The sequence below is a fragment of the Pseudoliparis swirei genome, chromosome 8 (genome assembly GCF_029220125.1).
Source record: "Pseudoliparis swirei isolate HS2019 ecotype Mariana Trench chromosome 8, NWPU_hadal_v1, whole genome shotgun sequence".
Lineage (NCBI taxonomy): Eukaryota > Metazoa > Chordata > Actinopteri > Perciformes > Liparidae > Pseudoliparis > Pseudoliparis swirei.
Window position 1 is genome coordinate 4,547,827 of NC_079395.1, and position 25,014 is coordinate 4,572,840.

Below are 25,014 nucleotides of genomic sequence, written 5' to 3' on the forward strand. Positions count from 1 at the left end.
TTTAGTTATGCCAAACACTGTTGCACAACACACTGCTTTTGGAAAAAACAGTAGTGTAGTTATTTTTAAAAAGTCACAATATAGCATTTCTAAAGTTTCTTTGAAAAAAGTAATTCTTTCTAAAAGATGAAAGTCTAAAAACAGCAATTAACTGTCCGTATGTCTAAAAGGTAAAAATATTATTATATATTAAGTTGGAAAAAAAGTCTAGCGTGTAGAATTTCAAAAAGTCCCATGAAAGTCTCAGTATGTTAAAAAAAAGTTAGAATCAATTCTCCTGATTCAGAAATATCACATATTATTCTGATACGAGTACTTTTACCCAAATAATCATTCACAATGCAGTACTTTGACTTGTATTACAGAGTACTTGTAAACTCTTGGTCATACTTCTCTTTTTGGAGTTCGAAGATCGGAGTAAAAACAACAACCACACAAGATTTCACATTTTAATGATTCCATGTTAGACTTTTTTAGCTTTTCATAAAAACAAATCCACTCGGCTGGCAGAGCATGCATGAAGACACGCTCATGCACTTTATGTACTTTATGTATTTTATGTATTTAATAGACTGAGCCGTGTCCCATAGCAGCTTTTTGGGCGCAGTGTAGTCGCTACGGAGCAGCTCAGGCCTTCACGTTGAAGCGCTCGTTTAGCATTAAAGTCAATTAATATTTCCCTTATAAAGCCCGATGATGTTCTTAAAATCTCGACACCGCAACGTGTTTCACGCGAGCCGCTTCTCCTCTTTTGAAGACGTGCCTCTCAAATATTAACGTGCAGTTCAATTTTAATTATCGCGCCTCTCGTTTTTGCTTCAAGCGTCGTCCATGAGCGCAATACTGGCTGAACAACAACAACAACGTGTTCCTTTACAGTGACTGTATACCCAAGCGGGTGAAACATTATCAGAAAATCAAAAAGTAAACATAACACTGAATTTTAAAAAAAGGCATTGATTCCGCCGGGGAAAAGAATAATAAACAGTTGGGTTTTTGTTAAAAACACTTTATCTTTATCTTCTTCTCAGTGTATCATTGTGTGTGTGATATCCATGAATGTATCGCTTCTCCTCGGCGCTCCAGTTTATTAGTAAGGACGGAAACAAATGAAAATAAACCCAGAAAGTCGACGGGTCGTGATACGGAAGTTGCTTTTTAAGCGGCACGGTCCCGGGTGCACATGCAGCGGTGCATTCGTGGCGATGAATGATTATACAAAGACTTCTTTTTTTGGCAGAATGTGTAAGGCAGCATTTTTCCCACAAGTAGCACAATAGGAGCAGGAAGGAAACGACACTTCAGGAGTTGAGATCCTGAGGAGAAAGAGAAGAAAAAAGGATAAAAATGAGGCTCATGGCTATTAAACCGTCTTAAAAAGGATCAATATGAAGCTCATGGCTATTAAACCATCTTAAAAAGGATCAATATGAAGCTCATGGCTATTAAACCGTCTTAAAAAGGATCAATATGAAGCTCATGGCTATTAAACCGTCTTAAAAAGGATCAATATGAAGCTCATGGCTATTAAACCGTCTTAAAAAGGATAAATATGAAGCTCATGGCTATTAAACCGTCTTAAAAAGGATCAATATGAAGCTCATGGCTATTAAACCGTCTTAAAAAGGATCAATATGAAGCTCATGGCTATTAAACCGTCTTAAAAAGGATCAATATGAAGCTCATGGCTATTAAACCGTCTTACAAAAGGATCAATATGAAGCTCATGGCTATAAACCCGTCTTAAAAAAGGATCAATATGAAGCTCATGGCTATTAAACAGTCTTAAAAAAGGATCAATATGAAGCTCATGGCTATAAACCCGTCTTAAAAAAGGATCAATATGAAGCTCATGGCTATAAACCCGTCTTAAAAAAGGATCAATATGAAGCTCATGGCTATAAACCCGTCTTAAAAAAGGATCAATATGAAGCTCATGGCTATTAAACCGTCTTACAAAAGGATCAATATGAAGCTCATGGCTATTAAACCACCTTAAAAAAGGATAAAAATGAGGCTCATGGCTATAATACCACCTTAAAAAAGGATACAAATGAAGCTCATGGCTATAAACCCGTCATAAAAAAGGATACAAATGAGGCTCATGGCTATAATACCATCTTAAAAAAGGATACAAATTAAGCTCATGGCTATAAAACCACCTTAAAAAAGATCAAAATGAAGCTCATGGCTATAAAACCATCTTAAAAAATAATTAAAATGAAGCTCATGGCTATAAAACCGTCGTAAAAAAGGATCAAAATGAAGCTCATGGCAACAAAACCGTCTTAAAAAAGGAAGACGACCTACCCGTTAGATCACCTGCTGAATGAGCCCTTTTTCTGGATCGTGTTTATCATCCAGTTCCTCATCGGAGTCTGAACGGGAGACAGAAACACATCGGTGAGAAGACAAAGAAGACAAACTGCCCCCCCCCCCCCCCCCCCCTCTCTCTCTCTCTCTCTCTCTCTCCATCATTCAGTTTCTCCATCTTCGAGAGCGAGTTCACGGACCTGCCACGGACTCCGGAGGCGAGTAAAACTGTCCGTCGGATAAAGGACCCGGGCACATGAGAGGCGCTCGCACGGCGGCGTCCACGATGGACTGATATCCTGAAACACAAGAGGGGCGGAGCCTGAACGGAGAGACTGGACACGGTTGCTTTAAGGTGGTGGCAAATATTCATAATAATAATAATCTCTGACTAGTAGGAGAAGAAAAAGAGGGGAAACAATGGTAAAAGTAGTCACAGCAGTAATTGACCCTTGGCTAAGCCCCGCCCCCTGCTGCTACTACCTCAATGATGGAGCCTTGGCTAAGCCCCGCCCCCTGCTGCTACTACTACCACAATGATGGAGCCCAGACGGTCACTCTCTGAAGAAATATTGTGATTTTTTTTTCTTATAGAAGGATCGAAAATATGTGTTTATTGGATTCAGTGGTTTAAAAAAATATATAAATATATATAAATTAAAAGAAAAAACACCTGGTGAGTATATTGAACCATCTGGTTTATGATGCTTTTGATACTTTGACTTTTCATGGTTCAAAAGTAAGAAAAGTGGTCCATGAATATGTGATACTAGTTATGTATTTGTATTTCGTTTATAGTAAAGAATAATCTAAATACTACGACAGTGGCTTCAGTAACAGAAGTCCCGTGACTCACTGTGTTCGTCCTCGGCCTCCTGAGGAAGAACCTTGAAGTCGAGCAGCCAAGTTTCAATCCAGGCCAACACGAAGGAGATGATGGGCAGCAGGTACCCGAAGGCCCCCTGAGACAGCAGCTGCACACACACACACACACACACTTTAGTTTTCAGTAGACTAAAAAAAAGGCGTACAAATGTGAAATATACATAAATCTCTGATAATTTGTTTGAGTTCTGCAAAATAAAAACAAAATGCAACAAATATACTCATTTGAAAGAGGCAAGTTCACAAACTGGGCCTTCACATTTAAAGAAAATTAAATGAGGATGAACAATAATTATCGCGGTGCCAAAAATAAAATAGAAATGTGTCTTTGAAAATAAAATTAGAATAGATCACGTGACTCTTACCTTTGATAAAATGACTTTAACAATCAGGAACAAGCAGCTGACTGCGGTCGTGATCTGGGAACCAGAGGAAACAACGATTACTTTTACAATTAATTCACCAATTACAGTTAAACTGTTTAATATTGTGGTGTCATATTTATGTATAATAATGTATAAAATTCTTTATAACAAGTTTAACCGTTTTTTAAATGGTTGTATTTTTTAATTTATTCTTAAATGTGGGATGTTAAATCATCCTTATTTGTTACTGTTATTTTTAAATCCTATTTAATAATTACATTCCACTTGTATGTGGTATTTACAAGTTGTATGCGTTTGTAAATGATTTAGTAAATAGTAATAAAAAAAAGAGCGACATAAATAAAGTTATTACCATTGCTATTAAGTCTGAATATTGGCTTTTTAAATGTATTTTTTATGAAGAATATTTTATCTCAATCAGTGGCAGATATAAGAACCGACACATAGAAATAAAAGATAATTTCCATCCAGGTAAACAACAACAAACTAAGATGACTCGGCAGCGCCCTCTGCTGGCACAAAGAAACACTGCAGTCTTCTTTTCTTTTCTTTTTTAAAGAATATAAAGAAGACTTACTGCGATGGCCCACCAGTGACGGAGCTTACAGACAGCGTAGGCCAGGATGAGAGAGGCGAACCGGAAGATCGCCAGGAGCTGAGGATGAGGGGAGAGAGAGAGCGAGAGAGAGATAGAGAGATTTCTTTTGTTGATTTTTTAAAAACACGTTATTCGCATCTTTTAACCTTTACACAAATTCCTTAAAAATAAAGTGCTTTAAAAAATCAGGTTGTTTAAAATAAAAACCAAAACAATAAAAAATAAACATGTTTTACCTAATAAAAAGTGGAGAGAAAGAGCGAGAGAGAGAAGGAGGAAGTAAACATGTAGGGAATGATTAAAGAAAGAGGAAGCAATGACGGGAGGTCAAATAACAATCAGAGAAATGGAGAAGGAAGAAAGAAAGGAGGGAAACCAAAGGAGGAAGGAGGAGAGGAAGAGGGCGCATGATAAAGATAAGACAAAGAACAATAAAACACAACAATGAATCATTTGAATACAGTCTTCCAACAGAGCTCCACCCACCCCCTGAAAGTACAACATATACATGACGCATATTATAATCTAAATGTAATAGATCCCGGGACTCCCTCATGCATTTCTCTAGGAATAATATAAGGTAGGCTAATTTATATATTAACTTATGTAAAATGTATTAGACATTCATTAAACATATTTAGAGATCTCACACATTTTTTCATTTTATTTTTATTTTACATCTATGTATTTATTTTATTTGCGTATAAACATGACAACAACTGATTGAGTTATTTGCCCATATTGATCCTGTGTCCCCCGTGTGTCTCTCTGCTCTCTGTCAACAGACACAAAACGTGCAGGAAATAGAGACAACTTACAAAAATGTCGAAGAAGGAGGCGCGGTAGTCGTAGTGCAGCACTTCTTTCTCCAGCTGCTTCTGGATGCCGCCGTTCACCTGAAAAACACAAAGAACTGGTGAAGACACGCAGATACTTTCATTAACATGATGTGATGGGGAAATCCTGCCCGGCAACATCGAGTATTTAAATAGCCTCTTTAGGTTGTGGTATTAGTTTGTATTCACACAAGACTTACACACATACACACACACATACATATATATATACGCACATACATATAAATACACATGTATATATATATACACATACAGTACATACAAACATACAAATGTATACACATACATATATATACACATACAAACATATATACACATATAAATATACACACATACATACATATATATATATACACATACATACATATACACACATATATATATGTGTACATATAATATATATATATATTTATTTATATATATCATATATTAGCTGTAGTAGATTTGTGATAAATCCTGTGACACTTCTTGGTGTTAACTGAAGGGGGCGCTGTTTCTCTCCCCCGACTAACGTCCACAGCTTTCCAGCAACAGAGAGCTTCACGTGGTCCCTGAAGGTTGACCTCTGACCTCATGAAGTGACCTCTCTGCTGCAGGAGAGGAGGCCGCTCCCCGACTGGTTGGAGCCCATTGAGCCGCCTCGACGGCTCCACTGCGATCATCGGTACTACATTACATAACATAACATTACATAACATTTATCTTACGATAAGTGCATCAACCATGAGTACAAACTCAAGACAGGAACGTTGCTTCAAGAAAGCCAAACTACAGAAACACCAGAAGAGACAATCAAGAGAAACTGAAGCTCTGATCTGATTTCTTCCATGAAAGGAATGAAAGGAATGAATTGTCTGGGCAGGAAGTAACACTTGTTTTGGAATTTCCCCACGCAGCAATGAACCATGATCTTATCTTTAGGTTCATTCTCATGCAGGGCCTCAATCAATCAATCAATCGAAGGCAAATGACTCACTGAGATTTACACAAGAGAACTGAAGGTCATATTAGGTGGGTCCACCACGTTATATATATATATATATATAAAATATACATTTTAAATATTATATATACTAGAGCGTGTATATATAATATATATATATATATATATATATATATTATAAATTATATATATACGCTCCAGTTTTAGCACACACTCCCGAAGGGGTTCACGCCAATATATAGTATATATATATAATATATATATATATATATATTTTTAGCACACATTTGGAAAGATTTATGTACGTGAGCAGAGTTACTGTTCAACACATAAAGTTCCTCCAAATACAGTTATAGAGTCAGTGTGTGTGTGTGTGTGTGTGTGTGTGTGTGTGTGTGTGTGTGTGTGTGCGTGTATGTGTGTATGTGTGTGTGTGTGTGCTGAAACTGGAGCGTTGTGGGAATGTGTTCCGCAGTAAAATCACTTCCTCCTTCAACGTTTTACAAGCCTCGCGACCCCGATTTCATTTCTCCAGCCGTGTGAGCCGCTGTGGCTACATCTAAGGGTGTGTGTGTGCGTGTGTGTGTGTGTGTGCGTGTGTGTGTGTGCGTGTGTGTGTGCGTGTGTCGTCTTACATTGAGCTCTATGATCCAGAGCAAGGTGATGAACAGGAAGTCAAAAGTGACGAAGAGGCAGAAGGTCCTCCTCACGTCCGAGATGCACTTCTTCCCGCCGACCTCGCACGACTCCACCCTCGCGTAGAGGGGCGTGGTGTTGATGGAGCCCATCCCCCTGCCGGCCAGCCGGGAATCGGCGCTGCTGCTGCATCGGCTGTCCATCTCTGGCCACGCACCACCACCACCACCACCCAACACGCCTACCCCGAGCCGGGCCAGCCCCGCCCACCGGTCAACAGAAGGTGGCGTCAGAGGAGGCGGGTCATCGGTGCAGGACGGTTTAGTGGATGGGGACTCGCTCTGTGGAGGTCGATGACATCACTGCATCTGCAGGGAGGGGGGCGGAGGGATGGGGGGGGGGGGGGGCAAGAGGTACAAAATCCTGATTCATCCACGCTGAAGAAAGTGAAACATTCGGAGCCGGCTACGCTCCCGTTATCAGACAGAAAGACGCAAGTGAACTTTGATCCGTGTCGGTCGAGGTGACCTTTGACCTTCGAACATTGTGACGCGTTTGTCTGAGGAACAAAATGCCCCTCCGTCCGCCTCAGAGCGACATGAATACCGACGGAGGTTTTGTCGCAGCTGATCTCCTCTGTGCTCGACGTCCAGCGGCTGCGAAGGATTCTCAACGTCAATCGGTTCAAATAAATATCCGTTTTGATCCTGAATCCATCGCAGAACCTTTCAAAAGAAGTCAAATGAGGTGAAAGTTGTTGTTTGAGCCCCGCGGCGTAGAGCTGAGGCTTAGCTGGGCCGCGTTGTGATCCACTGGAAAGCACCAACATGTGTGAAATTGTCCTAATTTGCACATTTATTTTAATAATTATAATTATTATTATTTTGAGTTAGCAACCAAAAAATATTGTTGTTTTGTGAGTTCTTTAACTTTTGATCACCAAAGTATGGTAGATGCGGCTGATATCACGTCAAATATAAAACACGGTGTTGTTGTTGTATGACAATGGTATTATGATCACATTATTACAAAATTAAAATGTGGATAGAACGTTGCTCGATTCTACAAAGTTTCCACTCAAATGCAAAGGAACACATGTCAAGAGAAACCTAAAGTATTTTTTTAATTAAAGGACCGTGTTTATTGTCTCTGAATAAACAATAACAATGAGGTACACATGTGTTTTAGGAGGAGGAGCCCGCCCCATAATATAAATATAATATACAATAAGATTAACTCAGAGTTAGGAGAATATGAGCTTTCAGGAAGTTGAAGAAAGCGAAAGCGAAAGCTGTGACCTTTGACCTCGTTGTGATTTTCCCTAGAAGCACAATTATCCTCCAGCTTCCTCTTTTCATGTGAAAGGGATTTATTATAAACGACATAAAACGTTATGCAGGGAATGTTTTTTATGTAAATTTATTCCCGTAAATCTGAAACTTAAACATCGGCAAGTACAACGAGAACGTCAGGACAACGTCACGAGAAGAGTATTCACCCTCAGTCTTCTTTTTCTACTTCTTCTCCTTCTCCTCCTCCTTCTACTTCTCCTTCTTCTCCTCCTCCTTATCCTTCTTCTACTTCTTCTCCTTATCCTTCTTCCCCTCCTCCTCCTTCTTCTCCTCCTTCTTATGATAAGGAGGAGGAGAAGAAGAAAGAGGAGGACCTTATCCTTCTCCTCCTCCTTCTACTTCTCCTCCTCCTTCTTCTCCTCCTCCTTATCCTTCTTCTTCTCCTCCTTCTTATGATAAGGAGGAGGAGAAGAAGAAAGAGGAGGACCTTATCCTTCTCCTCCTTCTTCTTCTCCTCCTTCTTATGATAAGGAGGAGGAGCAGAAGAAAGAGGAGGACCTTATCCTTCTCCTCCTCCTTCTACTTCTCCTCCTCCTCCTTCTCCTTATCCTTCTTCTCCTCCTCCTTATCCTTCTTCTTTTTCTACTTCTTCTCCTTATCCTTCTTCCCCTCCTCCTCCTTCTTCTCCACCTTCTTATGATAAGGAGGAGGAGAAGAAGAAAGAGGAGGACCTTATCCTTCTCCTCCTCCTACTTCTCCTCCTTCTTCTTCTCCTCCTCCTTCTTCTTCTCCTCCTCCTCCTCCTTCTTCTTTTTCTACTTCTTCTCCTTATCCCCCTCCTCCTCCTTCTTCTTCTCCTCCTTCTTATGATAAGGAGGAGGAGAAGAAGAAAGATGAGGACCTTATCCTTCTCCTCCTCCTTATCCTTCTTCTTCTCCTCCTTCTCCTCCTCCTCCTCCTCCTCCTCCTCATCCGAAGCTAAACCGTAAATATGTTGCAAAGCCAACCACAACGATGATATATCGCCAATACTACACCCAAACAAATGACATCACAGACAGAAGCTACCCAAAAAACATGTTCACCTTTTGCAATGGACCTTGAACGCATCATGTGAGAAGACCACTCCAGAAAACACATTATTATTATTATAGTTTGCCTTCTTCCACACGCGAAGCCACAAAAAAAAGAGCTTTCTTCTCTGTTTACGATGCAACACCTTTGCTCCCTGAAGGCCCTGAACGAGACGACCGGTCAACTGTATTTCCTGGTTTGATCAAACTGACCGAGCTCCACAAAGAGTTTCGCTTTTCATTCTAAAATGATGCAGAATCTCTGGCTGCCGAAGGCCCAGAAGGAGCTTTTTAAAAAAGTGCTGACTGGCCCTCCTCTGCAACTCGAAAAGACCGAATCACTTCACAGCCGTGTTGGTAGAAGTATTCAGATCTTTGAGTTAAAACATACTAGAGTTTACAAATACTGCTTTTTCTAAATATAACAAATTAAATTACAAAAGCATCAAAATATACCCGGTGTTTAGAATACCAGAAGTAAAAGTACTCATTCTACAGAATAGAAGTATGCATTAATGTATTCACCGCTTAAGTGTTGTTTGAGGAACTGATTACTAACACGTAATAATATATAATATAAATATAATATCAGAATTTATCAGGTGGATTATATTTAGTATTCATAACATGAATCTACACAGTAACTACAGGTGTCACGTGTATAATACTTCCCCCTGGAAGGGAAGGGAAGCAGAAGGTATTGGCATTAAATGTAAATAGTCAAATAAAGCCTAAAGTACCTCGATATTTGATATAGTACTTGTGTAAATATATTTGTAAAAACAACAACAACACTGTGGGTTCATAAGCTCATCTTGGAGCTGACCACCAGCAAAAACAATGAACACAACATGTAATATCCAAGCCAGAGCCGATCAGCTGTCAGGTGTCACAATGAAGCGGAGGTGTTTACCAGCGGCTCGAAACGTGACGTCACCACCCGCTCGTCGAGCCCGAGGTCGTCGTGTCGTTTCCTCGCCGGTCCAAGTCGCTCCTTCTCGGGGTTCGAGTCGCTGCTGAATGGGCCCCTCGGTTCAGTCTGCGGGGTTCAACCTCAACGCAGCAGCGGGCGAGTCATCCGTTTCCCCTTCCGATAGCTCGGGCCGGATGTTGTCGGCCGGAATATGAAGAGGGACGGGGGGGGGCACGGAAAACACCGCTCGCGAAGGATTCTGGGATATGAAGTGTCCTGGAGCAACGGCTTTCTAGGTCCCCCTGTTGGTGAATATAAAATATAAAATGTGAAGTATAAAATATAAAATATAAAATATAAAATATAAAATGTGAAATATAAAATATAAAATATAAAATGTGAAATATAAAATATAAAATAAAAGTATAAAATATGAAATGTGAAATATAAAATGTGAAATATTAATTATTAAATATACAATTTGGAATATAAAATATAACATTTAAAATATAAAATATAAAATTTGAAACATGAAGCATAAAGCATGAAACATAAAATAATACATTTTAATTTTAATATAAATATAAAATCCTTCCAAGAGTGGCTGATCTGCCACATGTATTTATCTATTCATTCATTTTGATTAATTTTTTTATTTTGTCTCACGGAATTCAGGTACGAGATATATTCTTAACTTTTGCCAACATTTTGTGTTTGTCCGTTTGTTTGTTTTTCAATTGATTGATTGATTGATTGAACTAATTTTCCGGGAATGGTCCACATTAATCAACACTGTATGTATTTTTGTATTGATTTATTTGTTCTTTTATTCCTTTTTCCTTGTATTCTTATTTTATTCAGGTACTGCCTGATGGGATTTACACTGATGGGATTTACACAGAAGTCTGTTTCGCAAAGCAAAATGTTATTTGATTAGATAAGGTCGGAATTCTTATCGGGGATGAACTCTGATCTCTTCAATCTACATTAAAGGTTTCAGAGATCTCTTAATCAATGTCAGAAACAAAGGCAGAAACTTAATTAACTCAGGGAACATACATAAAGAGATTATTCAATGACATTTTTTTTCATTTCTGGGTAAGAATAGCATTATGAAAATAATTCAACAATCACATACGACATCATGTTGCCCACATACTTTGTTCAGGTGTGTAATGTAGTATTTGTTTTATTATTAATTATATTAAAAGGGATTATTCATTGAAATGAAGCCTTTATATTAAATGGAGAATTCTTCCAGGTACACTGAATCCTGGAAACATAGTACTTTTTCATGTACAGTTCTCGAGAAAAATTAACTCAGTTATATTCTCATATTTTTATTTTGTCACCATCAGCTTTGTATGAAACCCTGAAATGAAGACAAGAAGAACATATTTAATGTTTGTTTATTCATCATGTAAACAGTTTGTTCCCACATCCCATCAGTAAACTGACTGTTGATTTCTTTACACATTTACAAATCATCGTGAAAACAAAAGATTACTTCTAAGAAAGATCTGGGGCTTTGTCTCTTAAAGCTCACGTGGTGAAGAAACAACAATATAAATGCATCAATATGAATATTCATCAGACATTTAGGGCACAAGTATTTCTCCCCTCCAGCTCTCTCTGCCTGTCATTTCTGAAGCAGCTGAGACTGTGTCGTCCCAGGTGAAAAATAAACATGCTAAAGTTGATTTAATCCTAGCATACTTGAGTATACTTGAAGCCCTACTAATCGTAAGTGTACTTAAACGGTGCTATTTTGGAACAAGTTTAAAGAAGTACATTTAAATAATTGCACAGAACTTTGATTAATGAATATTTTTCCAATAACATATTTATTGAAAGTTTACTACAGTATAATTATTTTAAAGTGTTAAAAGTTGTATTTTTAAAATAGGTGAAAGCATGACTTTTGATATTTTTTATATATTTGCAGAAAGCACAATTATTTGATAGTATACTTGCAATGTGCTATTGAAAATATCAGTATCATAAATGTTGGTAATTCATATTACTGATACTATTTTGAATATTTAAATATTAGGTAGAATATAAATATATGTCCTTCAAGGCACACCTTTAAAGATTTCTTTTTAAAAACAGGAACAAATTGAAAATCATGAGATCATTATATCATTCGGGACTACCGACTAAAAATAGCCTCTTGGCTAACTCTGCGGTGTATTTATAGAAATGTTTTTATTAATGTGCACTGTCCCTTATCAAATAAAACAAAGTAAAGCATAACATTTGTCTCACAAGCAGCATTGTCATTGATTCTTAATATCATGCAATGAAAAAAAAGATAGAATACAAAATGTTAAATCAGGGCTATGTAGGTTGCTACCATCTGAAGAAACTGAGGACATTCCTTCGATATTATTATGGGAGTTTACTTTAAATATGACTTTTACTCTTTGACTTTTTGAAGGTTGATGCTGATACTTTTGTACACGCATTAAGTCTCATAGTTTTTCATACAAAATCAGAAAATGGAGACCACCAAAGTTGAACACAGCATAATCATCCAAGAGTGGGGAGTCCTGCTGTGATTGTGAAAGACAAAGAGACATCCTGCCTCCGCCGCCGACTCTCTCCCTCCTGGAGAGGGACGTTAGCAATTCAATTGCTAATCTATAAGATAAGATAAGATTTGACTTTATTCCTTGCATAGTAGAGTATATTATTTACACATTCTTCATTAGTAAAGGAGCTGCAGCATTCTGGATCAGCTGGAGAGATTTAAGATACTTATTAGAGCAGCCTGATAATACGGAGTTGCAGTAGTTTAGTCTGGTACTAACAAATGTGCGGAATTTTTGTTGTTGCATTGATTTCAATTCAAAAAAATATTTTCTGAGTTTAACATCAGGAGGTTGCATGTCATCCGTTTTTATGCATTTAAGACATGTTTGAAGTTTAGTGAGCTGGTTGATGTCCTCTGGCTTGATCGATAGATATAATTGAGTATCATCCGCATAACATTGAATGTTTATGGAGTGTTTTCTGATAATATTGCCTACAAGAATCATATATAAGGTGAATACAATTGGGCCAAGTACAGAACCTTGTGGAACTCCGTGACTAACGTTAGTGTTCATCGTTTCCAACTAGATCTAATAAATATGATTTAAACCACCGTCTCTCTAATACCAACACTACGGTCTAACAAGACAATACCAGAGATGAGTCCTTTATCTGATGCAATTACAATTCAGCAATTAGTGATTTTCATCTGTGCTGTGTTGTTTTCTGAATCCTGACTAAAACTCCTCAAATAAACTATTATTATATAGAAAGTCACACAGCTGATTTGACTTTCTCAAGAATGTTAGAGAGGGAGGGAAGGTTAATAATCGGTCTGAAACAAGAGTGCGATTCTTAGGGAGAGGTTTAATTACATCTACTTTGAAGAACTTTTGTACATTGTCTGTTAGTAAAGACAGATTGATAATATCTAATAGAGAGATGCTAATTAAAGGTAAAACTAGCAGGCTGCTTAAGAGAAGCCCCTGTAGACAACAACAAACCCGTAAAAGGATTCAAGTTTCCCTGATGGTTGGAGAGAATGCTGTCGATATTAAAATATCACCTTGAAATATAATCTTTAAATGTTCAATAGATGGAAGCATTAAAATGACATGGCAGGTTTTTAAGTGGACGGACAAACTAAAGTTACACCTCCAGTCAGTTTCACAATTTCTAGATCAGTTTTGAATAGAACCCTGGAATGAAGACAAGAAGACTATACTTTGTTCATGTTTTTTTATTCATTATGTAAACATTCAGTTTGTTCTCACATCCCATCAGAAAAGTCTGTTAAGTGACTCTTGATCAATGAATTTTAAGTGTAAACAACAACAATTTCTCTTCAGAAACATGCATTGAAAGAGAAACAACAATATAAAACCATCAAAAGAAAAATGTATTTGATATTTACAGCTCAGAGAAGTTTAAATGTCAGTTCAGGTGAACCAACGTCATCATGAGCAGTGACGCTCCACATGGCTAAAAAGACACGGGATGGAGCGCAAACAGGAACTCAAATATTTACAGAACAACTGATAAAAAGATGTCAAAGTAGCACCCAGAATGTTTGACTGACAGCTGATCTCAACAATCATCTCTCAGACACAAACATGGAGGATAAGTAAGTTCAAACATAGAGTTGGACTCTCACATGACTTCTGTCTATTTTAGTTTACAAAACTCAGCAGTGTCTCCCATGTTGTAATAGAAACAGAGTCCAGCATAGAGAGGCTGAGTGAATGTGGTCTTGACTCTGTGGAGGAGAGTCATGGTGTCAGAGACGCTGTAGAAGGACAGAATACCTGCACTGTGATCCAGGTACACTCCCACTCTGGGGGACACAGGACCGGAGGCAGGCGTTTGGACTTTGTTGTACCAAAAGTTATAACTGTTTTTGTGGCAGGTTAAGGCCCAAGATTTTTTATTATATCCAAATCCAGATACATTCCAGCCCCCATTTCTCTTGATATTTTTGTATGCAACTGCTATGATGCCTTCTCCTCCTTTCCACTCGATCTCCCAGTAACAGCGTCCAGTCAGACTCTCTCTACTCAGGACCTGATCACATTCAGTGAATCTATCTGGGTGACTCGAATAAGACTGATGTTTTGTCATTGACGTTGCTTTTCTGTTCCCATCCGATACTGACAGCAGCGTGTTTGCTGTGTTTGGATCCAGAGTGATTTCACGTGAATACTCTAAGAATCCAGCTCTGGTCTTGGGCTCTGATAGTGGCAGTAAAACATTCACTTCACTCACCGTCCGTGAGACATTTGTCCATTTATCTCTCAGGACTTCCTGTAGTTCATCTCTGACTTCTGAAACAGCCGCTGTCACGTCCTGAAAGTATCTCAGAGGACGGATGTTGATGCTGGATGAGTCTGTAGAGTCACTGGATGAGTCTTTGGACTCACTGAGGGGTGACAGTGAGGGGTAGTTGTGTAGAAACTGGTTGAGATCCTCTGTGTGTGAGATCTTCTTCAGCTCAGCATCGTTCTTCTTCAGCTCAGTGATCTCCTGCTCTACTTTCTCCTGAAGCTCTTTAACTCGACTCAATTCAGTTTTCTGCTGGGATCTGACCTGCTGCTTCACATCAGAGCTTCTTTTCTCCATGAGATGGCTCAGCTCAGTGAAGCTCTGCTCACTGTGCTCCACTGTTTTATCAGCAGAGACGTTGATGGCCTCCACCTCCTGATGGAGCAGCTTCAGGTTGTTCTCCCGGTCCTGGATTCTCTGCTTGATGTGTAGTCGACTCCACTCCAGCTTTCTTTGCCTCTCGGCCCTTTCTGCTTCAGCTGAGACTGTGTCGTGGCCTTTGTGTTCATCCATTGAGCAGAGATAACAGATACACTGCTGATCAGTACGGCAGAAGATCTTCATCACCTCATTGTGACGAGAGCAGATGTTCTCCTGGAGCTTGTTGGAGGGGTCCACCAGCTTGTGATTCTTAAATGCAGCTACATCATAATGAGGCTGGAGGTGTTTCTCACAGTAAGAAGCCAGACATACCAGACAGGACTTAAAGGCCTTCAGTCTCTTCCCAGTGCAGACATCACAGGCCACATCTTCAGGTCCAGCATAGCAGTGATCAGCAGGAGCAGCTTGGAGTCCATTCTTTTTCGGCTCCTCCACTAAATCTGCCAACATGGTGTTCTTCACCAGGACAGGCCTCGGTGTGAAGGTCTGCCTACACTGAGGGCAGCTGTACAGTTTCTTCTCATCCTCTTTATCCCAGTGGGTTTTAATACAGCTCATGCAGTAGCTGTGTCCACAGGGAATAGTCACCGGATCCTTCAGGAGATCCAGACACATCGAACAAGAGGAGGTCTCCTGCTCCAGCTTAATCCTTTTCTGTGCCATGTTCTCCTCTTGGCCGAGACCGCGTGAGTTTCTCTGATTATAAAACAATAATCAAGAGTTTTGAATAAAAAATCCAGTTGCTGTTCATTCACTAATCCTCACTGAATGAGGTTTCTGCTCCAAAGAAGGCAACTTGTACTCAGAGTGGAGCTGCCTGTGATTTAAATCAGTAAAGAAGAAGAGGGAGGAGTCATCAAGCTTTCAGGTGATTGGACAAGAACGCCGAATGTGAGATAAAAGAAATGTACTCTTTGGTAGTCAGCACAGGTTTCAGATTTCCCTTTAATAAATGCTGCAGCTCCTTAAAAATAACTTGAGACTGTCAGCAGCTTATTCATAATCGTCATGAAGTGAAACCTCGGTCTGGACTGCTTAAAAGGTCTCATTAAGTACACAATAACACTTCATCCAGAACAACAAACTGTAGCAAAACAGCATGACAATATTGGTGATTTTATATTATAAAATCATTCCTCAACCATTTCTCACATATGACAAACCTAACTCTGATTATGAATACACATTTAATATCCAGTAAATGTTATTATAACTGTCCCTAGCATTTTGTACTGAAGATAAAATAAAATGTAAGCAGTTTTTTAATCTCACAAACAGCATTGTAACTGATGAAAAGTTATTCTAAATATAATTTAAAAGTCAATGACAAATAGTTAAATGCAAACCCTTATTTACATCTAGTCTCACACAGCTGCGGCTGAACACAGAGGAATTATTCAGGCGTGAAGACAAAGACATGCCTAAAGAATCAAAGTACAGGTTGAGTGAGATGATGAGAGAAACTCCAACAGCAGTTCTCAGTAAACTACTCTGCTCCTGTCTGAAAAGGTCTCTGATTGATCAACTGCAGACCTGAAGCTCCTCACCCCACTAACGACTTATGCATGTAAAAACCCTCTGAATAAGTCATGCTGTGTCTGTGAAAGACAAAGAGACCTCCTGACACCAACGAGGACTCCCTCCCTCCTGGAGAGGAATGTTAAGAGGCTCCAGGACAGTCGTTTAGTTTCTCTCACTCAGTGCGTTTACATGATGGTATAATTCGAATCTTGCTTTAGTCGGACTATGCTATCTTTTGGGGGATCTGCTATTATCCCAATATACATGGCAGTGAGTAATTCGAATCATTGGCCGAAAGCATGTCATATCCGATACGATAGGTGGCGCTGTTTTCATTACAACTCGTGGTGATACAGCCATTTCCGCTTGACCTCTTCACCACCACCAACAACAACATTTCGAGAAAGATGGCGAACAGAGAGCAAGGCGAAGCTACATCCCTCTACTATTCTTCCATGGTGTTAATAGGAGTACAGCGAATGCAAATGGCGCTATTGGCTGAGTTGATTACGGAGAGAAGACGCCGTCGCCGAAGGTACACGGAGAATTTAATTTATCGTCTCTTTCGACTTCCGGGTCACGACATGGGAGGGAGGGAGGAGGGCGGCGGGATCTCGAGCATGCGCAAAGACGCAAAGTCCAGTTCCGAATCGAATTCAGAGTTACATGCCGCGAGAGTCGAATTATCAACTGGATCGGACCGAGCTATCCAGGGGTGTTAATCGGACCGAAGTCGGACCGCACATAGTCCGACTAAGGTGTTTACATGAAACGGATAATTCGATTTCAGTCCGACTAAGCCAATAATTCGATTGCATGTAACCGCACTGATTGTCTCACTAAACCTGTACTACTGAGTCTTTAAACCTATCCTTGTTTCCACTGCTGAATTATTCTTCAATGTTCAAATTCCACCTAGATTTTTACAATTTAAACAAATATTTAGATATACAATATCAAATATAAGCACCGGACCTTCATTTATTGTGTGTATCTGTAATGAAATCTTAACATTACATTTAACTGTATTTGTTTGGAAGACCTATGAGGCATTATACAACTTTAATTATCCAAATCCTAATAAGGAGATACATCATTACTATATTATTGTCTGTAGCTATTTTGTACTCTGAGTCTATCTGTCCAGGTCCGATTCAATACATTTTTAAATATAGATATAGCTTTTTGAGATGATTGTATATTTAATATTTAAAGGGCTAATTTGGTCCAATTTCATAACCTGACAAGGAACTGAAATCTGCAACGGTGCTTAGAATGTGAGGAATGAAGGTAGAGGCTTTGTCAACATAGAATAACATATCATCAGCATACAAGGAAATGATATGACTTGTGTCATATAAAGATTATTGGGGAAATAGATGGAATTTCTCTTAATCTTAGTGCAAGTGACAATAAGGCAAATGAAGAGGGGCTAAAGGGGCAGCCCTGACCACAGGAACAGCATTGTCACGAATGAAAAGTGATTCTCAATAGTTTATATTGTCTTTCGAAATACTAGTTTTTAAATATACACTTGTTTAAATACAAACTGTGGTTCAAATGTAAGCTCACACAGGAGAATCATTGAGGAGTGGGAACAAAGACAGGTTTTAAGAATCAATGTACAGATATATATATTTTCATATAAATCACCAACAAACAGCAGAATCTGCTGATCTGGTTCATTTGTGTGCTTCTTGATTAGCGTCTGTTGTCTGAAGATGAGCAGATAGTCTACAGTGGCTTCTCTTGGACAGCCTGTTAACGCTCCTCTCCAGGAGGTAAAGAGTCCTCGTTGGTGTCAGGGTGTCTCATTGTCTTTCACAAACACAGAATCATTCAGAGGTTTTTACATGCACAAGTCGTTAGTGGGGTGAGGAGCTTCAGGTTTTGATCAATCAGAGACCTTTTCAGACAGAAGCAGAGTCGTTTACTGAGAACTGCTGTGAGTTTCTCAGAGTACAGTCGTATGGTTTCTCTCACCGTCTATAAACCTGTACTTTGATTCTTTAAACGTTGTCCTCTCTCCTGAAGGATTCTTCTGTGTTCATCCTCAGCTGTGTGAATTTAACTGTGAACCAAGGTTTTATTTATAAATTTGTGTATTTAAAAACAAATGTTTACACATTTTTGGGTTTCAATACAACATTTACCGTCTCCAATCTTGCAGTAAATCTTGCACGACAAATCTACTAACATTTTTATAAACAGTATTTTAAACTCCCAAAACAATATCGAAAGAATTCCCCAGTTTCTTCAGTGCTAACTAGACAGCCCATTGTTGTAGAGTTCTGCATAATATTAAGAATCACTTTTCATCCGTCACAATACGGTTTGTGAAATAAAAGCACTGCTTACATTGTGTTTTATCTTCTGTATTTCAATAATCTTAGAATTTGTATTATTCACATTTTCAAATGTTTCCTGTATTTTATTCATCTTTAATTTTGTGTCTTGACGTAAATATATTGTATATTCTAACTAATATTTACTTCTCGTGGCTAACCCTCTTGTGGATCGTATCTACTATCCTATGGTGTGGTGGCTAACGTTACGTGAAGTTAGCTAGTGCTAGCTAACGCTAGCATTCCAGCACTAGTTAGCTAATGCTAGCTATCATTAAGTTATCTAATGTTAGCCAACTCAAGATTACTCAAATCAATAACATTTCACAACTGCCAACACCTAGTGAGCTCACTAACTCGCTAGCGATCTGTCGACTACACTAAAGTCTCATTTGATTTACGCTAGCTAGCGAACACTAGCCAAACATAGACTAAAGTACATATACTACCAAAATACTTAACTACTGTAACAGAGTATTTCTACTATGTTACTATAGCACTTAGTAAAGTTTAAGAGTAACCGTGAAGGTTTGTCGAAAAATAAGTTTATGAGATTAGGTTTAGTCAACAACATCAACTTTAGGTTTACAACAAAACTACTTGGTTAACTTTACAGACATTGTAGGTGATGATGACATCATTTTTAATTAATTATTTCCTTTGTTAGTAGTTGTTTTTCTTATGATATTTACTGACTGGAGTTCTAACTTTAGTTTGTCCTACTTCAACTTAAAATCAGCCGAGTCGTTCTAATGCTTCCTGAACATTTAACATTTTATTTTAAGGTTAACTTAATTCCGTTTAAGGGTTTAATGAAAATAAAGTAAAATCGCTTGATGGAATCAGAAACAATCTGAACAGACTTGTTGAATACAGTGCTGAGTTTTGTAAACTAAAGTAGACAGAAGTCATTTGAGGGTTCAACGCTTGAACTCATTTAGTCTCCATGTTTGTGTCTGAGGGCTGATTGTTGAGGCGTTTCTTCACTGCACTGAGATCAGCTGTCAGTCAAACAATCTGGATGCTACTTTGACATCTTCTCATGAGTTGGTCTGTAAATATTTGAGTTCCTGTAGGTGGCGCTCCTTCCCGTGTCTCTTTAGCCATAGAGACTCTCACTGCTCATGATGACGTTAGTTTACCTGACTTTTCTCTGCGTGAACATTTCAATTTTATCCACGATATTTTGCATTTGTATAGAAATCTTTAATTTCCTGTATTTTTTGGCAGACCTTTGAGCCATTAGTGAACTTTAAATATCATCATGATTATCTTTAATGTGGCTGAGTCTCAGGTCAAACTGATTGTGTGGATCAAGTGAATCTGTCCTTGAAATCATTGATCAAGAGTCATTTAACAGACTTTACTGATGTGAGAACTAACTGAATGTTTACATGATGAATAAACAAACATGAACAAAGTATTTTCCCCTCGTCTTGATTCCAGAGTTTCATCCAGAGCTGATGTATAAAATATGAAACTAATATGTGACTAACCAAGTCAGTTTCCCTCCTGAAACACCACAAAGTACAGAGTTTATGTTTAGAGCACTTATCAGTCAGTCCGTTAAACAGCTTTGTCACGGAGAAATTAGCAGATTTTCATATCACTTGTTTATTTTTTACAACCAATCATTTACATCCACACATATCAGATAAAGGATGGCTGGGTTCATGTTCATTTGGCTTCAGCTCGGACCTCAGGGTTTGATGACAAGTGATTCTTAATAGTCGAAAAAACTAGTTTTTAAACAAACAAAAATATAAATAAAAACCTTGGTGAACAGTTAAACTCACACCACTGAGGCCGAACAAAGAAGAATCCTTCAGGAGTGAGGACAAAGACAGGTTTAAAGAATCAAATTCCAGGTTTAGAGGCGGTGAGAGAAACCATACGACTGTACTCTGAGAAACCCCAACAGCAGTTCTCAGTGAACGACTCTGCTTCTGCCTAAAAAGGTCTCTGATTGGTCAAAACCTGAAGCTCCTCACCCCACTAACGACTTGTGCATGTAAAACAGGGGCGGGTCAGTCAGGTGTTAAGTACACTAGAATAGTTTTTAATTAAGTGACTGGAGTACCCAGAAAAAAACAGGAAGGATCTCAGGTATTTCAAGTCACGAGGTACTGGCCATGTTTTTAAGGCATTAACTTTTTTAGGGTCCATCTCCACGTTGGTCTGAGATACTGCATGACCCGGTACCTGATGTTTCTCTTCAAAAATTTGCATTTCTCAGAGTTTTAACCTGTGTTTTTTCAAACAGAGTACAACTTGCATCAGCCTGGCTTCTTGTCCTTCCAGCGTCTTAAATTAAAGTCAGCCGAGTCATTCTAATGCTTCCTGAACATTTAACATTTTATTTTAAGGTGATGTTTTAATATTGACAGTATTCTATCCAACCGTCAGTCAAACTTAATTCCTTTTAAGGGTTTAATTAAAATAAAGTAAAATCGCTAGATGGAATCAAAAACAATCTGAACCGACTTGTTGAATCTGTCTGCTTGTCCTCTTGTTCCCTCCCCCTCACTGATATGCAAGTGTGAATATGGGTGTAACCAACATCAGATAGGGCAGATGCTGAAAAGCTCCAATCAGTGAATGTATTCAAATGAGGAGGAACAAAAGGCACAGAGTTTGATTTAAGCCTGACTACAACAACTCTCTCAGAGACACTGTGACAAGTCGATATGGGTCCAAAAAGAATGAAGCTGGACAAGGAAATCTTCTCTTGTTCGATGTGTTTGGATCTCCTGAAGGTTCCGGTGACTATTCCCTGTGGACACAGCTACTGCATGAGCTGTATTAAAGCCCACTGGGATGAAGAGGATCAGAAGAAACTCTACAGTTGCCCTCAGTGTAGGCAGACCGTCACACCGAGGCCTGTCCTGGTGAAGAGCACCATGTTGGCAGATTTAGTGGAGGAGATGAAGAAGACTGGACTCCAAGCTGCTCCTGCTGATCACTGCTATGCTGGAGCTGAAGATGTGGCCTGTGATGTCTGCACTGGGAAGAGACTGAAGGCCCTTAAATCCTGTCTGGTGTGTCTGGCTTCTTACTGTGAGAAACACCTCCAGCATCATTATGATGTACCTCCATTAAAGAAACACGAGCTGGTGGACCCCTCCAACAAGCTCCAGGAGAACATCTGCTCTCGTCACAATGAGGTGATGAAAATCTATTGCCGTAATGATCAGCAGTGTATCTGTTATCTCTGCTTAATGGATGAACACAAAGGCCACGACACAGTCTTAGCTGTAGAAGAAAGGACCGAGAGGCAGAAGGAGCTGGACGGGAGTCGACTAATCATCCAGAAGAGAATCCTGAACAGAGAGAAAGACCTGAAGCTGCTCCAACAGGAGGTGGAGGCCTACAATCTCTCTGCTAACAAAACAGTGGAGGACAGTGAAAAGAGCTACACTGATCTGATCCATTTCATGGAGAAAAGAAGATCTGAATTGACGCAGCAGGTCAGATCCCAGCAGAGAACTGAAGTGAGTCGAGTCGAAGAGCTTCAGGAGAAGCTGGAGCAGGAGATCACTGAGCTGAAGAGGAACGACGCTGAACTGAAGAAGATCTCACAGACAGAGGATCTCCACCAGTTTCTCCACATCACCTCCTCACTGTCACCCCTCAGTGGCTCTACAGACTCATCCAGTGGCTCTACAGACTCATCCAGCATCAACATCTGTCCTCTGAGATAATTTGAGGACGTGACAACGGCTGTTTCAGAAGACAGTGATGAACTGGTGTGGACAGACGTCTCATTGATGGTGGGTGAAGTGGATGTTTTGCCGTCACATGCAGAGCCCAAGACCAGAGTTGGATTCATAAAGTATTCACGTGAAATCATTCTGGATCCAAACACAGCACACACGTGGCTGTCACTATCGGATGGGAACAAAAAAGCAACGTTGATGAAAGAACAACAGACTTTTTCGAGTCACCCAGATGCATTCAATGAATGCTTCCAGGTCCTGACTAGAGAGAGTCTGACAGGACGTAGTTACTGGGAGGTGGAGTGGAGAGGAGAAGGAGTTATTGTAGCACTCGCATACAAGGATATCCCCAGAAAGGGGAAAGGGGAAGAATGTGTATTTGGAGTAAATAACCAATCTTGGGCTTTGACATGTCTCAAAGACGGTTATATCTTTTTCCACAACAAAGTCCACACTGCTGTCTCAGGTCCTGTGTCCACCAGAGTGGGAGTGTACCTGGATCAAAGAGGAGGTATTCTGTCCTTCTACAGCGTCAATGCAACCATGACTCTCCTCCACAGAGTCGAGACCACATTCACTCAGCCTCTCCACGCTGGATTTAGTCTTTATTATTCCTTTGGAAACAGTGCTGAGTTTTGTAAAGTAAAGTAGACAGAAGTCATTTGAGGGTTCAACGCTTGAACTCATTGTCTCCATGTTTGTGTCTGAGAGCTGATTGTTGAGGCGTTTCTTCACTGCACTGAGATCAGCTGTCAGTCAAACATTCTGGATGCTACTTTGACATCTTCTCGTGAGTTGGTCTGTAAATATTTGAGTTCCTGTAGGTGGCGCTCCTTCCCGTGTCTCTTTAGCCATAGAGACTCTCACTGCTCATGATGATGTTGGTTTACCTGACTTTTCTCTGCGTGAACATTTCAATTTTATCCACGATATTTTTTCTCTGTTTGCATTTGTATAGAAATCTTTAATTTCCTGTATTTTTTGGCAGACCTTTGAGCCATTTGTGAACTTTAAATATCATAATCATGATTATCTTTAATGTGGCCGAGTCTCAGGTCAAACTGATTGTGTGGATCAAGTGAATCTGTCCTTGAAATCATTGATCAAGAGTCATTTAACAGACTTTACTGATGTGAGAACTAACTGAATGTTTACATGATGAATAAACAAACATGAACAAAGTATTTTCCCCTCGTCTTGATTCCAGAGTTTCATCCAGAGCTGATGTATAAAATATGAAACTAATATGTGACTAACCAAGTCAGTTTTCCTCCTGAAACACCACAAAGTACAGAGTTTATGTTTAGAGCACTTATCAGTCAGTCCGTTAAACAGCTTTGTCACGGAGAAATTAGCAGATTTTCATATCACTTGTTTATTTTTTACAACCAATCATTTACATCCACACATATCAGATAAAGGATGGCTGGGTTCATGTTCATTTGGCTTCAGCTCGGACCTCAGGGTTTGATGACAAGTGATTCTTAATAGTCGAAAAAACTAGTTTTAAACAAACAAAATATAAATAAAAACCTTGGTGAACAGTTAAACTCACACCACTGAGGCCGAACAAAGAAGAATCCTTCAGGAGTGAGGACAAAGACAGGTTTAAAGAATCAAATTCCAGGTTTAGAGGCGGTGAGAGAAACCATACGACTGTACTCTGAGAAACCCCAACAGCAGTTCTCAGTGAACGACTCTGCTTCTGCCTAAAAAGGTCTCTGATTGGTCAAAACCTGAAGCTCCTCACCCCACTAACGACTTGTTCATGTAAAACAGGGGCGGGTCAGTCAGGTGTTAAGTACACTAGAATAGTTTTTAATTAAGTGACTGGAGTACCCAGAAAAAAACAGGAAGGATCTCAGGTATTTCAAGTCACGAGGTACTGGCCATGTTTTTAAGGCATTAACTTTTTTAGGGTCCATCTCCACGTTGGTCTGAGATACTGCATGACCCGGTACCTGATGTTTCTCTTCAAAAATTTGCATTTCTCAGAGTTTTAACCTGTGTTTTTTCAAACAGAGTACAACTTGCATCAGCCTGGCTTCTTGTCCTTCCAGCGTCTTAAATTAAAGTCAGCCGAGTCATTCTAATGCTTCCTGAACATTTAACATTTTATTTTAAGGTGATGTTTTAATATTGACAGTATTCTATCCAACCGTCAGTCAAACTTAATTCCTTTTAAGGGTTTAATTAAAATAAAGTAAAATCGCTAGATGGAATCAAAAACAATCTGAACCGACTTGTTGAATCTGTCTGCTTGTCCTCTTGTTCCCTCCCCCTCACTGATATGCAAGTGTG

General features: G+C 39.3%; 2 protein-coding genes and 1 pseudogene across 3 annotated transcripts; 1 reads left to right on the forward strand and 2 right to left on the reverse strand.

Moving 5' to 3' along the window:
* Nucleotides 1-435: 435 nt before the first annotated feature.
* Nucleotides 436-10,069, reverse strand: stard3nl (STARD3 N-terminal like). The gene is made up of 9 exons (XM_056421186.1): nt 9,897-10,069; nt 6,618-6,986; nt 5,001-5,078; nt 4,162-4,239; nt 3,564-3,617; nt 3,170-3,287; nt 2,514-2,612; nt 2,311-2,378; nt 436-1,316 (listed from the first exon to the last, which is right to left on the reverse strand). Exons 2-8 carry the CDS (start codon nt 6,819-6,821, stop codon nt 2,314-2,316), a joined length of 696 nt encoding a protein of 231 aa, XP_056277161.1. The 5' UTR covers nt 6,822-6,986; nt 9,897-10,069; the 3' UTR covers nt 436-1,316; nt 2,311-2,313.
* A 4,027-nt stretch (nt 10,070-14,096) lies between these two features.
* LOC130198100 (tripartite motif-containing protein 16-like) lies at nt 14,097-15,794 on the reverse strand. 2 transcript variants are annotated; one of them, XM_056421185.1, is made up of 2 exons: nt 14,706-15,794; nt 14,097-14,657 (listed from the first exon to the last, which is right to left on the reverse strand). In XM_056421185.1, exons 1-2 carry the CDS (start codon nt 15,792-15,794, stop codon nt 14,097-14,099), a joined length of 1,650 nt encoding a protein of 549 aa, XP_056277160.1. The 2 variants fall into 2 exon arrangements, with proteins under 2 accessions (XP_056277160.1, XP_056277157.1); XM_056421182.1 differs by having other exon boundaries at nt 14,097-15,794.
* A 5,890-nt stretch (nt 15,795-21,684) lies between these two features.
* On the forward strand, nt 21,685-23,364 carry LOC130198332 (tripartite motif-containing protein 16-like protein; annotated as a pseudogene).
* Nucleotides 23,365-25,014: the final 1,650 nt, after the last annotated feature.